The following is a 17,067-nucleotide window of genomic DNA, read 5'->3' on the forward strand; positions in this document are numbered from 1 at the left end:
TATCAGAGAGAATGATGGGGAAATAGTGGTTCAACATAACATGACCGTTAATGTCAGCCAGGGTTATTTCTGCACTTCTTTTCAGCAGTAAAGCCAGTCCTCCATGGCAGAGTACTGTCAAATAATAAGAAACGTCTTCTGCGCTCAAGCACAACATACTGTACAGTTTGACTCTTATGATCTGGTTCTTATTGTGAATCAACAACATACAGCATGAGCAGCGTAGTCCGATTCACAAACAAATAGTCGGATTCATGAACAAATGACTTATGATCCGTTTTGTAAAATGAAAAACACAGCGTGAGTAGTGTAAACCGATTCATAAACAAATGACTCTTATTATCTGGTTCTTTTTGTGAATCAAAATCATTCAGCACAAGGAGTGCAAGTCCAATTCACAAACCAATGACTCTTATTATCTGGTTCTTTTTGTGAATCAGAAACATACAGCATGAGCATTGTAGTCCGATTCACAAACAAATAGTCTGATTCATGAACAACTTTTATGATCCGTTTTGTAAAATGAAAAACACATGATGTTTTATTAACAAAGTTCGGGAGGAGCACGTTCAGATAATTAACACAAGTGGAGAGCACTCAGCAATCAATGGTAAGAGGTGTATATACACTCAGCAATCTCACCTCAATCCATTGATAGTTTTGCAGCATCCCTCCACCACCCCTTCTCCACACTTCTAGTCCTAAGCACTTACATACGGGGGGAGCACTCTGGGTTCGGGCCGAACTCCGAGCTCGGAGCCCTCCCCCCGGACAGCACGCCAAATACGCATTCAACTTTACCCCCTCAAATTATATGTAAGTGTGAACTCGTGAAAGTGTGAGTAGTGTAAACCGATTCATAAGCAAATGACTTATGATCCAGTTCGTTTTGTGAATCAAAAACATACAGTATGATCAGTGTAGTCTCATTCATGAACGAATGTTACTTATGAGCTGGGTCTTTTAAAGAGCAGTTAACACTAAAGAGAGACAATTTACTGGGATGAATTCTTCACTTAATTTAATCAACCAGAGCGAATGAATCACTTATTAAACTGCAAGTTATCATTATATTTAGTGATGTCTGTATCATTTGTATTTCTATAATGAGCATCTCCCTGCTGCAAAAACAGAGTAGGAAACCCTGATGTCAGCTAACGGTGACTGTGCACTGGACCCCGATGTTCCATAAAACTGAAATGAGAGCATTTGATATAGTGTGGATCTTTATAGCAGTGCTTTAACTTCAACTGAACTGAACATGATTATCATTCCAGGGGTTTCTCAAGGCTATATGCTTTTGGCCCATTTTTGTATGCTTGGAGGTCCCTTGGGTTTCCACTGGGAGATTACTTTGCAGAGTCCTTCCCTATTCTCTCTCACAGACCAGAAAAAAAGAGGGCTTTCCAGGCAGAGAATCAACTCATTTAAATTCACAGTGTCTGCCCAGGCTTTCTCGGATGAGCTTTTTTTTTTTTTTTTTTGCTCCAGTGCTGACAAGACACTTTTGACTGTTGCATACTTAAAAACCGGATCAAAGGACACGCAGAGATGTGAGCTGAATTTTTAACTCTTGTTCAGGGAGCAGCTCTGTCTATATCCATCTCTTTGGAGCTTATCCCGGCATTTCCCACCCCCTGGTGGGAGTAACGGCGTGTGATGCGTTGTGTTCTTCTCTGTCATATAGACTACACTCTCTCACAGAGAAATTTACTCTGCTCTCACTGTTCAGAGGTCAGTGATGAGCCAAAAGCTGTGAATATCACTGAGCACTGCTCTTCTCAGTACAATATGGAACACGTCAACAGTGACTAAAAACCAATGACATCCCAACCCCCCCATACACACACACACCACACACAATTTCAGTAATGTCATGAAACCTTTTACCACTCTCTGATTTTCTCATATTCTTTCCGGTCAGTGACAAAACACAACTAAAAATGACATTAGCAAATCACAATTCCACTTTACACATCCAAAGGTGTCACGAAGTATACAGAATTCCCATAGTTCACACATACTGAACATTTTAGACAGGTGCCATGTGCCAGTAATAGAAGAAAGCTAAATTTGTCAATTTTAGAAGTAAAATATGTGTGGTGCTTCGCCATGCAAAACTCTTTAGGTCTTTGTCATTACCAGGGTTGTGGCAATTGCTGTGCAGTTGTTAAAGGGATACTTCACCGTTTTTTCATATTAAACTATGTTATTCCCTTAACTAAGACGAGTTGATACATACCTCTCTCATCTCAGTGCGTGCACTTAATCGCTCTGGCTCGCGGTGACACTTTGATAGCACTTAGCTTAGCCCAGTATATTCAGTGGTATCTAACAGCAATGAATTTAGAAGTGACCAAACACCTCCACGTTTTCCCTATTTAAAAACAGTTACACGAGTAGTTATACGACCAATTATGGTGACACAAAATAAAACGTGGCGCTTTTCTAAGCTGGTTAAAAAGGATAACTATAATGTAGGGCGGAATAGCACTTTTGGGAGTACTTCGACTCGGCGCAGGAAAACGTGGAGGTGTTTGGTCACTTCTAAATTCATTGCTGTTATATACCACTGAATATACTGGGCTAAGCTAAGTGCTATCAAAGTGTCACCGCGAGCCAGAGCGATTAAGTGCACGCACTGAGATGAGAGAGGTATGTATCAACTCGTCTTAGTTAAGGGAATAACATAGTTTAATATGAAAAAACGGTGGAGTATCCCTTTAAGCTGTTTTAGTGGTTACTACAGTGTTTATTATTTAGATTGTATGTCCAATCACTAAGAATCGTAACAGCATAACTCTGAAGTTGTCATATTATGTTTAACCAGAAGTATGAGCAATTATGAAGCACCAATAATTATTAATAAAAAGTAAATAATAACAGTTAATGTAAAATAATGTATTTTGTTAATATAGTTAATTTTATTTTAGGTTATTTATGTAGCACATTTAATCAAGGGGAAAGGCGATTTCAATTAAAATAATAGCAATAAAAACAGGCACTGTAACACAAAACAAGACAGTCACAACAATAAAATTACACATAACAATAAATAATACAAGCCTTATATTTTGATCTCAACAGTGCCAGAACCAGTTACTCTAATATAATATAATTAATATTCAATAATGTATTTTGATTGCTTATTGTTAGGCTAATTTGGTTTTTGGCCCCTGATAAAATGTCTGTAGTTTGAAGGATATGTATGGTTGTTTACAGGGAAGTGTCCTTCCTCATTTTACTACATTACTGACATTCTCACCTCTGTAATGAGATCTGTTGTTGATATTTAAATGTCAAGCTTAATGGCAAAACCCTCAAGCTCAAACAGACTTGTATTGATTTGCTGGATACTTTTTGTTCTTGTCTCATTAATCTACAATTTGATTTAACACAGGTGCTCGTCTTTTAGCTTGATTTAGAGACTCGTCACATTTATTTTTTCAAAACGCAGAATAACACTGGCATGCACATACAGCCTATGCAAATCAGTTTCTGACTTGCTTTTTTTACTTAAAGTGAGAGAATCATGTATAATGTATTCTTTGCAATGCAGTCAAGATAGAGCTTGTTGCATATTTTACAGTGTAGCCTACTGCATACAATTTATTATAGAAGAATATGCACAGATTAAAAATATAGAAACAATATGCACCAATACATGTTTTATTTTTAACAAATTTAACACAGGATCTTCCCTCTTTCAACATTTAGATTAGCTGGTCATGTCCAGTTAACATCTTGGAAAGAAAATATGGCTATTTTGCATTTTTAATGCAATTCTGTGTAAACATAACTTCACTTTTAGCAGTCTGATTAAATAACTAAAAAGTTATTAAAAATGGAGGGTGAATTTGAGTGCACTGCATTATGGGATACATAATTCCACGCATTGTCCTCTGCTTGTGTACTGCATATTTTGCCAAATGTTGTAGGTCAGAACATTTGCAATGTCCACATAATATACATATTTGCATATAAAATAATATGAGAAATATGCTAATATGTCATTCAGAATATACACATGGTGTTTAGACCTTATAGTGTCAATTATAAGTACTTATTTTGAAGTTATCAAACAAAATGACACTTTGCTGCAGATTGCAGACTGAGAATATGACTTTTTGATAGCCATTTTGGTTTAATACTGTATTATATATATCTTTAATGCTGAAACAGCCTATCAATATAACCAGAATTACAGTAATATTGCTTTAATGTTGTTTATAAGACTCGGAATTGCTGTCTAGATTTTTTTTTGTTAGTTGTATCAGAAAAAAAAAAACATCGAAAATGAGAGAACAAGATTTTGATATCTCCTCCAGTAATTCCCTCAAAATGAGAGAGTTAATCTCCGCCACTTAAACAGAAAACTCATTTCTCTTTTTCCTTTTAATCCTTTGATTTGTTACTCCCAAATCAAGTCTGCTATATTAGCTAAAGCCATTGAAGTAGACGTTGGTGAGATTTCTGTTCCAAACACTACATTCACTTCCACATTCAAAGTCTTAGAGCCTCAGTGTCTTCAGCTTCTCAGAACGGTGACATTTCACCAAGCCGATTAAACCCCGATGTCAACAACACTAACCAAAAATCATTACTTTCTCCTCAATTAAATTAAACTCCCTTTCCCACCCTAACAGTGTGAAACAATCTGATTGAAACAAAGCACTAAATCTCCTGTTTTCCTCTCGTCTCAGCGCGTTCGACGTTAAGTCCAATTTACAACTGCTGTCATCACGACAGCTAATAAAAGCCAGGCGACCCTAAAGGCTTCCATAGTGATACAAAGTATCGACTTGTTTATTTGGTGTCTCTGTCTGCTGTGACATTTCTTGAAGTAAGATTTAATTCTCCTGTTCTCCTTGCTCCACTGGACTTTGGTGAATTTGAAGTTCTTATTCCCTTCCACCTCTATATCTCATCCATCTCTCTTTCCCTTTTATTATTTGGACAGCTTCAGAGCACTGCACATTTGTATAGAACAGAATGTGCAGTCATCTCATGTTTTTTTTAAAAAAGACTAGCTGTCCATTCTCTTTGATTTCATGTGGTATTGTATCGTATGGCATTTCCTAGAATGACCATGTTTCATTCATCTTGTCAGCTAATGTTCATAAAAGACCAGGTGGAGGACAGCGTGGGAGGCTGGAGTTGGCTCACATTTATATAGCAGTTAATTAGTTCTTCATCAAAAGTGCTTCTCTTGAATTACACATCTGCTCTCTTATGATCTTTGAGCTGTGCTGTTCGCATGGGTGCCTCTACATTAAACTCTAGGTAAAATTGAGCAAAATACAGAACACTTCAGCTCATCATAATTAAAAGTTCAAAGTGGAACATTGTTATTTAAGATTTTGCCTCTGAAGCCTCGGAGGAGATGGTCTCAGCCGGCTGAACGGCAATTGTTTGGGGCAGATCTTACTAATAATGTTATCTGTGAGTATAGACCCTATAAATGGGGCCATGTCATTGACAGCCAGGCAGAGAAATGCGCTGTTACCTCGGTTGAATGTGCAAATGGGTTCACTATGGAGTCTCATACATTCAGAAGGAGAAAGCATGTAGGTATGTGCACAATCTCATATTCATGACAATGCAGTTGTCTTTCTTTTCTTTTCTTTTCTTTTCTTTTCTTTTCTTTTCTTTTCTTTTCTTTTCTTTTCTTTTCTTTTCTTTTCTTTCTTTCTTTCTTTCTTCTTTTTTTTTGAAATATAGTAATCTCTCATGCGTGCAAGTTGATTCAGAATTGAAATGCTTGTTCCCTATTTGGTCTCTTTTTGTCATGGGGTTTGCTGTGTAGTCCATTTGCCATCTGATTGCTTCCTTTTATTTTGAGTAAACGCTTCTGACGTGTAAAAGTTTCCTGCCATACACTAAAGATGAAATTGGAGAGGAATAGGTAAAAGATCCAATTCTGTATTCATGAGACTCAGAATAGAAGAACTAAGAAAATGCCACAGGCATGTTCTTCCATTCCTCTTTTCATGGTTTACCGCAGTCGCGTTGATTACTGACTTTTTTTTTTTTTGCATAATCTCTTGTTCTTTTTCTGTGCACAAAGTCATGTTGTCAGACTATAAAACAAGACTGTTTTTTTTGTTGCATTTACTATATAAATGTTAAGCAGCTATTTATAACAGCTGCATAATTTGAATGTATAAGCTATTAGCCAAAATTATTGCATTATGCTTTGTATCATCCGTTAATGTAATACATTAAATAAGGCTTTTGGATTTATATATTTTCAAATTTATTTACATTTGAATGTCCATGAAGTAGGCTACAGATGTCTTAATGTTAATGGCTTATTCATGAAACCTAGTGATCTGTCTGTGCTATTGTAAATAAATGGAGTCATAGTTAAGCTGACAGTGTCCGCTGCTGGCGGCTGCTCAAACTGCAGTGGCTGCTTCACCGGCAATGATGCAGACAGTTTAAGCTCATTATTTTAGCAGTCTGGTATTTCTGTGCTCATATAATTTGTATGCTTATAAGGTCAGGGTTTTTTTTTTTTTTTTTTTTTTCATTTTAATGCAATAAGACTAAGAATGTCTATGAATGTGTATATTATTAGATTTAAATGCATGTTGCATATATTTTTATATTTTCTCTGCAATCTTCTCAAGCAGTGACCGGTGTGGAAATACCATACCAGAGTTACATTGTCAGTCTGGTAAAAGGGGTTGAAAAACATCAGGGGGGATGAAAGACTGAATATTTCATTGCAGCGACAAACAGCAGATGGCCCTCTTGAGTTTTTCTTTTTCTTTTCTTTTTTATTTTTTTAAATTCATTCTCTGTGATTGTGTTTCACTGGTGATATTAATCTAAATGAGAAAATACTGCGTGTTATTGGGGCATGATATTAAATTGGCACCCAGCCCTTATCGCAACACTCATTACCATATGATTAAAGAAACAGACGACAGATATATGTAGGCCTATAGAAACACAGACACTCATCCGCACAATGCTTTACATAGGTGTGTTTGTCTAAAGCACCGGGGGTCTCAATAGCACCTCAGAGGTGTGTTGTAGTCCTGGTTCATTTTGCACTCGTGCGGCGTGTTGGTGGGGTTGAGTGAAATTAATTTCTCAGGCTTTCTGTCTCATAAACATAACATAAATTGTGTTTGATAGTTCCTAATACAAGCAATTCAGTGAAAAATAGGCTAAATGGTTTGTTTTTTTGCGTCTGAGATCTGTTAGATAGAATATGGCATCTGAATATATATAATTAAATATTTTTGGCGCATGTTAACTGCTTATAGCTTCTATAAACACTAAATTATATCAGACGATCCATGTGATAAGATGAATTAGCCTTTTTTTTTATGTCATCGTCGGGTTTGAATCTTATTATCAGCCCGTGCACACAGAGAACAATCCTTCCGTGCACATATATATACGGACATTAAGTGAAGGGTGGGTTTTTCTCGTCTTTGAAATGATGGCAAAGGAGGAGTTTGTCGTTAAGACTTGTTGATGACCCGTGAGGCTGAGGCGGGAAGCGCGTGGTCGTTAAGACTTGTTGATGCCGTTGATCTATGAGACTGAGGCGGGAAGCGCGTGCGCCTCAGTCGCTCCAAACGGTTGGAGACCGAGTTGGAGGATGAAGAGGAGCATTTCTTGAATGTGTTTTCTTTCCTGGCTAACGTTAGCACTTATGCTGCACATTTGTGTACTCCCGCTTCAGCCAAAGACTTTTTTATTTGAGTTTATTTATTTGTTCCTTCCCGTCACACCGGGTAGACGTCATTCTCACCGGAGCCGCTCGGTGTTGCTTACATTTTTTCTCTCTCAAGACATGCTGCTTTAGAAAAGGAACAAACGCACATCGTTATTGAATAACCACGCGACCTAGAACATGGGTCTGAATGGGGAGTGATCGTCTGAGGAGATCCCTTATCAACACCTTCGTTCAAACTTCAAGTCACCGTCGTTGCGCCGTCGGTTATTCTCAAGATGAGTGAACGTTTGAACAGAACCGGCGTGGATATCTGCTAAACTTGGTGAATATGTGAGACATGAATATGTGTAGTCGCAGGGCTCCACCTGGGAGACGAAGGTGGTCGCGTTTCTCCGCTTGACAGCTCAGAACGAAAAACGCTTTGTTTGTTCAGACTCCGGGAGTGGACGTCGCTGGCCAGGGTGCTGAATTTCATCAGGACCGGGTCAAAAATAAAGGAAGGAAAGTGACGGATCGGAGAGACTCTCAAGCGTGACGTGAATATATTTTCATATTCTATATTTTGGAGCAGCCGGGCAACTCATGTCAGAATCATATTCCGAAAACCATTGTGAAATCAGGAATGAAAAGTAACCTGCGTGACTTCGAAATGAAAATCGGAGAACATGTGAAATACGGACAGTTGAGTAATACTTCACCTTTGTATTCATTATGCTAATTCAGTGTCTTATTTCGCCGTTCGTGATGTGTGGATATCTTTGATCATCATCCGTGCATTTCAGAGGGCAGAGCACACAAACAGTCGCAAAAATGGGACAATAATTGAGACAGATCGGGCGGTTTGTTGTTGTTGTCTGTGCTTTGTGTGTAAGGAGTTCAACAGCCCTGTTTTTGAGACATGGCAGCGGCGATTGCCAGCGGTTTGATCCGCCAGAAGAGACAGGCACGGGAGCAGCATATAGACCGACCATCCACCAACAGGAGGAGAAAAAGCCCCAATAAGAATAAAGGGCTTTGCAATGGGAACCTGGTCGACATCTTCTCCAAAGTGCGAATCTTCGGCCTCAGGAAACGCAGACTACGACGACAAGGTGTGGGAAGTTCCGTACACAAACCATAATTGTGCATATAATAAGTCTATGCTATGTCTAATGTCTTGAGATAATACGCCCACATTTCATTTTCACATCCAGCTTTGACAACAAGGGACCTACGGCATTGAGATGCTGTTTATCTCGACGAGAATAGGTTATAGAGTTTGTATAGACTTGTGTGTTGTGTCTTGACGGATTTCTTTGACAGACAGTTTTATTTCCATCAGTCTGCACATCTGTCATTATTTTTCAACACAAATTGTTAAGTAAGTAATAAGACCACGCATTCAACTCAAACCTATGTACGTCATACTTTCAAAATAATACTCAGTATTGTCTCCTGTTTTTAAGGCCACATACCCTATATCAGAGCTAGATAATGATTTTTTATACTAAGCTAGATATATTGTTTGAAATATTCTGAGATTTGGCAATCTCTCTCCCATTTGCTATACCCTTGAGAGGTGTTGTTGATGTGGAATTATTGGCACGTTTCATGAATGCAAGTAAAGCAGCAGGTGCCCAACGTGTTGCAGAAAAAAAAAAAAAAAATCCTATCACTGTATCACACCATCAGTAAACAACATCCAATGACAGCTTATCTTAATGGAAATGCCAGTGACACAATATTCAGTTTAGGTAAGATTAAAATTAAATTAGATTAGATTCCTGTCACCGCCCAGAGTAATAGAGACCTGTTCAGGTGAAAAAAAAAAAAATAAATAAATAAATGTCTATTCTTATAAATGTAAGTATTTATATAAACAAATACAATACTACATTTTATTCATTCAGCACTTTAATATAGCAATTAGAGAATACATTTATATAATCAGAAAATAAGCAATTTTTCAGGACACAAACAATTTAACTTATAAATTGACAATCAGCTCAGGACAGTCATATATCATAGAGTTATGTTGTAATGTTGTAGTATATGTTAGCGTATAATCACAGTCCGGGTGTTAAATACTCATTTTTAGAACCAGAAAATATTTGTGTGTGTACATTTGTGTGTGTATTGTGCCTGCATGCAGAAATAAAAAAAACATTTTTTTTTTTCAATTTTTTTCAATTTTCCAATAGATGAGCTACAGTCTGATAAAACTATAATAGAGGTGGCGATTTGGCATTCTGTATATCATGGTACCTGTCAGAGATGTCCAGAGAGGAATCTTGCACAAATAAGTAGTGAGTAAAAGATGTAGCTGTTGCCAGGAGAAACTGAGAGTGATGAATTAGCCCTGCAACGTCTCGGCTAACGTGCACCTGTGACGGCCATCTTATTACAGATGGCGAACAGCTCATGGCCTCCTCTTACACTCCTAGGTTGAACTTTTTTGGAAAGCTGCTTCTTACAAGGCTTGTAGGTTAAGCTTACCCATGATGTCACTATGTACAATTACACGTGGAGAATCGAAAACATTAAAATAAGGTGTCTTTAAGCATTAGCTGTTTAAGATGACTACCAGTGCTCACAGCTGGTTAGACAGCCTCTTTTGAGTCCTTCTGCCTGTTGCGTTGTTGCCCGAGTTACTTTTGACGGAGCACCCCCTGGGATTTACCTCATTAATTTCCCATTGCAGCTAGATTTACAAAATCTTCAGTGAGCATTTTCACAGCCTTGAGGGCTCACCAGGGGCTCTCTGAAGCTGAGCGTTAGCCTGCCCACCCTCCTAGGCTCTTTCACATGTAGCCTGTGTGCTCAGGAGAAATCGTGGTTAGCTTAGTGGTGGTAATTTAGTAGTGGTCACAAAAAGGACACTTTGAGCATAGCTTTTGAGCATAGCCTCCCATCACACGAGGGAGAGATGCTACATTCGTCTCCATTTTAACTCTGACTTTTAGGTCGTGACATACAGACAATAGGAATATATCCCCAGAGTATGGAAAAAGCATCTACAGACCATGAACTAAGACATTTTGCCTTGTGGCAGTGTAGTAACAGAAATCAGAGAAGACAGTAGTTAAAAAAAAAAATTCCTCAAGCGTATTTTCAGTGTCCTTTCGGTTTGTCAAATGTCTGGCGAATGAACGTTGATAATAATGGCAATATCACTTTGCCAAAAGAGAAGTACAATTTTTTTTTCCTCCTGCATTTGGAGTACTGGTCTGGACCTCAGTCTTGTGATTTCAGGTTTGGTCAGCGCCCCATTCAAAAACATTAAACAAGAAACAGTCCTGATATACTGTTTAAATGTGACTTTCTTGACTCTCAAGCAAAATGCTATTATTGATTGGTTTGACCAGATTATTACAGAGATAGCCTATGTGTCATGTTGCATTGATCCATTATCATGCTGCTTTTTTTTTCAGACTTTTATAAATGTGTTAGCACTAGTAAGCACAAGAAAAGTTTTAATTTGGGTTCGCTCAATTTTTGCCATGATTGTCATCTAAAACAAATTTCAAAAAATATTTCTTTGCTCATAGGGCAAAATTGATTGAAGAATCAATAGTAACACAGTAGTTAATAAGAAAACCTAAATAGTATTTTCAAGCAAAGCTTTTCCAACATTGGCACATGGTCTTGCTTTGGTTTGTAAGGTACCATTTTGATTTAAGATGTCAGAACGGAAACAGACTGTTCATTTCAAATGCCCAGTCAGTGCTGTCAGTTGTTACCAAAGTCTTAGATAAATGTATATTATACAGTCTGATAGTTGTATGTTTTAGCTTTTACTGTACCTAGGATTTCACTGGGGTCACAACAATGTTGTAAAATTGGAAATGACTTTAGGCTGGCATAGGTATTTTAGAATAAAGGTTGATTAAGGCTCACTATAGGTCAGATATTGAAATTGACCAACTGTTGGCATATTTATTCTTTTGATGCTGCACCTTTATGCCATTTCAAGCCATCCATGTCTAATATATTAATGGCTCCACAATTCTAATAATATGAGGTGGTTGAGCTATTTGTAAATGTCTATGTCTGACTTCAGTAAAAATCTGAGAAACGGCTCCAGACATGAAAGGTCCCCGTCAAGCTGGTAAAAACAAGTACATCTTTCATTTATTTAAAATCTCTTCGTTCAAAACAGAGAGGTTATCTTTTTGATTGCATCCCTGAGTGCAAATTTGATCCTTTTTACTCCACAGGACATTTTTTGCCTTCAATGGCCATGAAAAAATAAACATTGTTGTGAAGTGACTGCTTACTAAAATGCCCTGTGGCAAATTCAATTTATAAATTTAGTTGGTGGAAGGTTGAACAAGTTCTTTTATAGCAAACTGTATAACTCTAACCTTGTATTCAAGTTTCGCTAAAAGCATGTAGCGAACCAGGAAGGGTGCAGAAAACATCTGTATCAATTAACTGCCCCAAAATTAGACAGTTTTGTGGTATTTATTGTCATTTTGTGCTTCTGCATTTATCCACTGTGAAAGTTCAGTGCTCTGATGCTTATTATCCGGATAAGTGATAAATATGACAGAGATTCTTCACTGCAAGACATGGTTCAACACGCTGTTTGGACGTTACGTGTTGCGTCCAATTAGAATGCTCAATGGAATGGAAGACCACCAGTGGAGACTAGCTTTTAATCTCTCTCTATGCTAAGTCTCATTAAAAAGTCTGATGAATCTTGCATACAGTACACTCAATTAGTCCTGACTGAAAGTGCACAGCGCCTCCTTTAGTCTTGAGTGTAAGGTGGTGCTTGTTCTTGCACTGTGTAAATTACTGAGCTTGATGTCAGTTCGCCTGTAATGACTAAATTACTCTCCGGTTTTACAAGTTTAATTCATTTCCGCCATGTTCCACAATGTTATGGCTGTAACAGTGATATTCATTGTTATTTATAGAGGTGATATATATGTATATATATATATATATATATATATATGTGTGTGTGTGTGTGTGTGTGTATGTATGTATGTATATATACATGCACATTTTTTTATTCTTGTTTTGTCTTTTTCATAAAATCAAATGAGTTAGGCCTACATTAATATTTGGGAAGAGAGTATGAATCTCATAATTGCTAGTAGTTCCAAGATTTTATGTAATGGCGGGTCTTTCTCAGTCCTTCCTGTGACTATGAATAGTGCGGGTGTGCTTACGAAAGCTGGAAAAGCCCTTCTGTTCCTAAAGGTCTATAGTGGGTCAATCACATGTGGTTAAGTCTGCAGCTGGCACTGTGTGTGAGACATGCCCCCCATCCCTGTCTGTCTGATGATAGCTGCCTCCACCTGTCTGTCTCCTTCTGTCTCTCTATCCACCACACACACACAAAACCATGCACCTGCTGCTAACCTTTTATAAGGATGAATGTTATGAACATCAATCATCTTTAAAAAATAGATGTATTTCCAGAATTTTCAGATGTCACAATGCCTGATTCTTTATTCTCAGTGTGACAATAAAGCAGTTTGTAAAGGTAGATTGAGGTATATGATTATGATGGATAATCCACCCAAAAATGAAAATTCTGTCAACATTTTCTCATCCTTATGTCAATCCAAATCGATGAATTTCTTTCGTCTGTGGAATACAAAAGTAGAATATTTTGAACAACATTGGAGCCCATCGACTTCCATTTCATTTACGAAAACAAACAAACAGATATTTCTCAAAATATCTTCTTTCATGTTACACAGAAGAAAGAAAGTCATATAGTTTTGGTACAACATTAGTAAATGATGACAGACAGTTTTATTTTTGGGTGAACTATCACTTTAAGCTATTTTTTTTGGAAAGGAGTGAGAGATGGATGTTCTGTATGTTGATTACATGGATGGCATTTATTTACATTGATTTTGCTAACATACTCTTCGTTATGATTTTTGGATGTGTAGAGATAATGTTTCAAAACTCATTTTGCACCATTTGTGCTGCAGGCATGAATTATACCTCACATTGGATGGCTTGTCGAAGAGAATTGTGCTATGGTTTTTCCCTGATAGGTGATAAATCAGTTGAAAAAAACTGCCATTCATCCATCCATCCATCTTCTTCTCCTTATCCGGGGCCGGGTCACGGGGGCAGCAGTCTAAGCAGAGATGCCCAGACTTCCCTATCCCTAGACACTTTCTCCAGCTCTTCCGGGGGAATACCGAGGCGTTCCCAGGCCAGCCGGGAGATATAATCCCTCCAGCGTGTCCTAGGTCTTCCCCCGGGTCTCCTCCTGGTGGGACGTGCCCGGAACACCTCCCCGGGAAGGCGTCCAGGAGGCATCTAGATCAGATGCCCGAGCCACCTCAGCTGGTTCCTCTCGATGTGGAGGAGCAGCGGCTCTACTCTGACTTCCTCCCGAGTGACCGAGCTCCTCACCCTATCACTAAGGGAGCGCCCAGCCACCCTGCGGAGAAAGCTCATTTCGGCCACCTGTATCCGAGATCTTGTCCTTTCGGTCATGACCATAGGTGAGAGTAGGAACGTAGATCGACTGGTAAATCGAGAGCTTCGCCTTACAGCTCAGCTCCTTCTTCACCATGACAGACCGGTACATCGACCGCATTACTGCAGAAGCTGCACCGATCCATCTGTCAATCTCCTGTTCCATCCTTCCCTCACTCGTGAACAAGACCCCGGGATACTTGAACTCCTCCACTTGAGGCAGGAACTCTCCACCAAACTGAAGCGGGCAAGCCACCCTTTTCCGACTGAGAACCATGGCCTCGGACTGATTCACATCCCAGCCGCTTCACGCTCGGCTGCAAACCGTCCCAGTGCATGCTGGAGGTCCTGGTTTGATGAAGCCAACATGACAACATCATCCGGAAAAAGCAGAGACGAAATTGTGTGCTCCCCAAACTGGACAAACTCCGGCCCCTGTTTGCACTTAGAAATTCTGTCCATAACAATTATGAACAGAACCGGTGACAAAGGGCAGCCCTGCCGGAGTCCAACATGCACCGGGAACAAGTCTGACTTAGTGCCGGCAATGCGAACCATGCTCCTGCTCCAGTCGTACAGGGACCGGACAGGCCTCAGCAGAGGGCCCCTGACCCCATAATCCCAGAGCACCCTCCACAGGACGCCACGAGGGACACAGTCGAATGCCTTCTCAAAATCCACAAAGCACATGGATTGGTTGGGCAAAATCCCATGAACCCTCCAGCACCCTGGAGAGGGTGTAGAGCTGATCCAGTGTTCCACAGCCGGGACGAAAACCACACTCTTCCTCCTGAATCTGAGGTTCCACTATTGGCCGAATTCTCATCTCCAGTACCCTGGCATAGGCTGAGGAGTGTGATCCCCCTGTAGTTGGAACACACCCTCCGGTCCCCCTTCTTGAAAAGAGGGACCACCACCCCAGTCTGCCAGTCCAGAGGTACTGTCCCCAACCGCCATGTGATGTTGCAGAGGCGTGTCAGCCAAGACAGCCCCACAACATCCAGAGACTTGAGGTACTCAGGGCAGATGGTAAACAGGTAGGGCACTGCTTCCCTCTCCTGAGGCTCCGGACGGTTTGCCAGAATCTCTTCGAAGCCAACTGATAGTCCTTCTCCATGGCCTCACCGAACTTCTCCCAGGCCTTATTTTTTGCCTCCACAACTACCCAGGCTGCAGTCCGCTTGGCCTGCCGGTACCCGTCAGCTGCCTCAAGAGTCCCACAAGCCAGCCAGGCCTGATAGGACTCCTTCTTCAGCTTGACGGCATCCCTTACTTCCGGTGTCCGCCACGGGTTTGGGGATTGCCGCTTCAACAGGCACCGGAGACCTTACGGCCACATCTCCGAGCGGCCACAGCGACAATGGAGGTGGAGAACATGGTCCACTCGGACTCAATATCTCGGACTCCCTCAGGATCCGGTCGAAGCTCCGCAAGAGGTGGAAGTTGAAGATCTCTCTGACAGGGGACTCGGCCAAACATTCCCAACAGACCCTCACAGTATGTTTGGGTCTGCCGAGTCTGTCCAGCTTCCTCCCCCGCTATCAGATCCAACTCACCACCAGGTGGTGATCAGTTGACAGCTCCACCCCTCTCTTCATCTGAGTTTCCAAGACATACTGCCGTAGGTCGGATAAAACGACCACAAAGTCGATCATCGATCTCCGGTCTAGGCTGTCCTGGTGCCACGTGCACTGATGGACACCCTTATGTTTGAACATGGTGTCTGTTATGGACAAGCTGTGACTAGCACAGAAGTCCAATAACAGAACACCGCTCGGGTTCAGATCAGGGGTCACTGTCACTGCCAACGTGTCCCCCAGTCAGAGCACTTTACCAGCACCCCTCCCAGAGACTCCAAGAGGGCCGGGGACTTTGCACTGCTGTTCGGCCCGTAGGCACACATGACAGTGAGAGACCTATCCCCAACCCGAAGGCGCAAGGAAGCGACCCTGTCGTTCACCGGGGTGAACTCTAACACATGGCGGCTGAGCTGGGGGGTTATAAGCAAACGCACACTAGCCCACCGCCTTTCACCATGGGCAACTCTAGAGTGGTAGAGAGTCCAGCTTCTCTCAAGGAGTGTTTTGCATGAGCAAGCACCACATACAGTATATTTTCTTCAGAAAATGTGGAAATGCCATTTTCCTTACATCCTCTCAATATTGCATCCGTTAGTTTGGGCATGCACATGGAACCATAGCTCATGCCCATCTCTTTGATTGTTCTTTGTTTTTTTCCCTCATAGTGCCTGTCTAAGTAAATTCTGATGATATCTTTGCTGTCTTTAAGCATCTCAGGATGCTGTCTCAGCGTTATCTCTGTGTAGGGGGAGGCAGATATCATAAAGCACCACTGTGATTAGCATTCTTTGTATCTCTCTTTCTCTTTAAACTCGCCCTCTCCTTCCTTCCTTTGTTCTTTTCTCTCACCCGCTCTTTCTTTTTCTCTCTCCACCTTTGATGTGGCAATTTCTTCAGCCCTGCCCTAGCGTAACACAGGCAAATCCAGGGCAGCAGGCCAACTGTGAACAGCAGCATTGTACCTACATCAATATGACAAGGTAGTTATTTGTTTACCAGCGTGGAGTTAAGCACAACAAGGCTGGTTAAGTGTATCACAGGAGACCCTTATAACCAAATGAGACTAAAGCACTTCATGCTGTTAAAAATCCTTTGGTTTTTCCCTTTCTGTCTCTTGAAATTGGTGTCACTCGCATCTATTTATGTGATTACCCCCCGAGCAGTGTTTGCTAAAGCACAACACAGCCTCCCCAGAGTTAAACATCCAAAGGTAGTGTTTTTGTTGTTGTTTTCTCACTATCGTTTTACAATCCTCACATACTGCATTTACAATTTTAATGGAATAGTTCATCAAAAAAATATTTTACTCTTTCTCATGTCATTCTAAACCCGTATGACTACAAATTTAGCTGATGT

The 17,067-nt window shown here is 40.4% G+C and overlaps 1 protein-coding gene across 3 annotated transcripts in view; it reads left to right on the top strand.

Moving 5' to 3' along the window:
• fgf14 (fibroblast growth factor 14) overlaps positions 1–17,067 on the top strand; it is a 137,241-nt gene that overhangs the window by 70,744 nt on the left and 49,430 nt on the right. Inside the window, exon 1 of one of the 3 annotated variants that reach the window (XM_079882436.1) lies at positions 7,402–8,787. The exons of the other annotated variants lie outside the window; for them this stretch is intronic. Within the exon in view, the coding sequence (XP_079738562.1) occupies positions 8,595–8,787 (193 nt within the window). The 5' untranslated portion in view covers positions 7,402–8,594. Of the gene's footprint in view, positions 1–7,401; positions 8,788–17,067 lie in introns of those variants that run through there. 3 annotated transcript variants of the gene reach the window in all.

Source organism: Squalius cephalus, assembly GCF_949319135.1.
Source record: "Squalius cephalus genome assembly, chromosome: 9".
Taxonomy (NCBI): Eukaryota; Metazoa; Chordata; class Actinopteri; order Cypriniformes; family Leuciscidae; genus Squalius; species Squalius cephalus.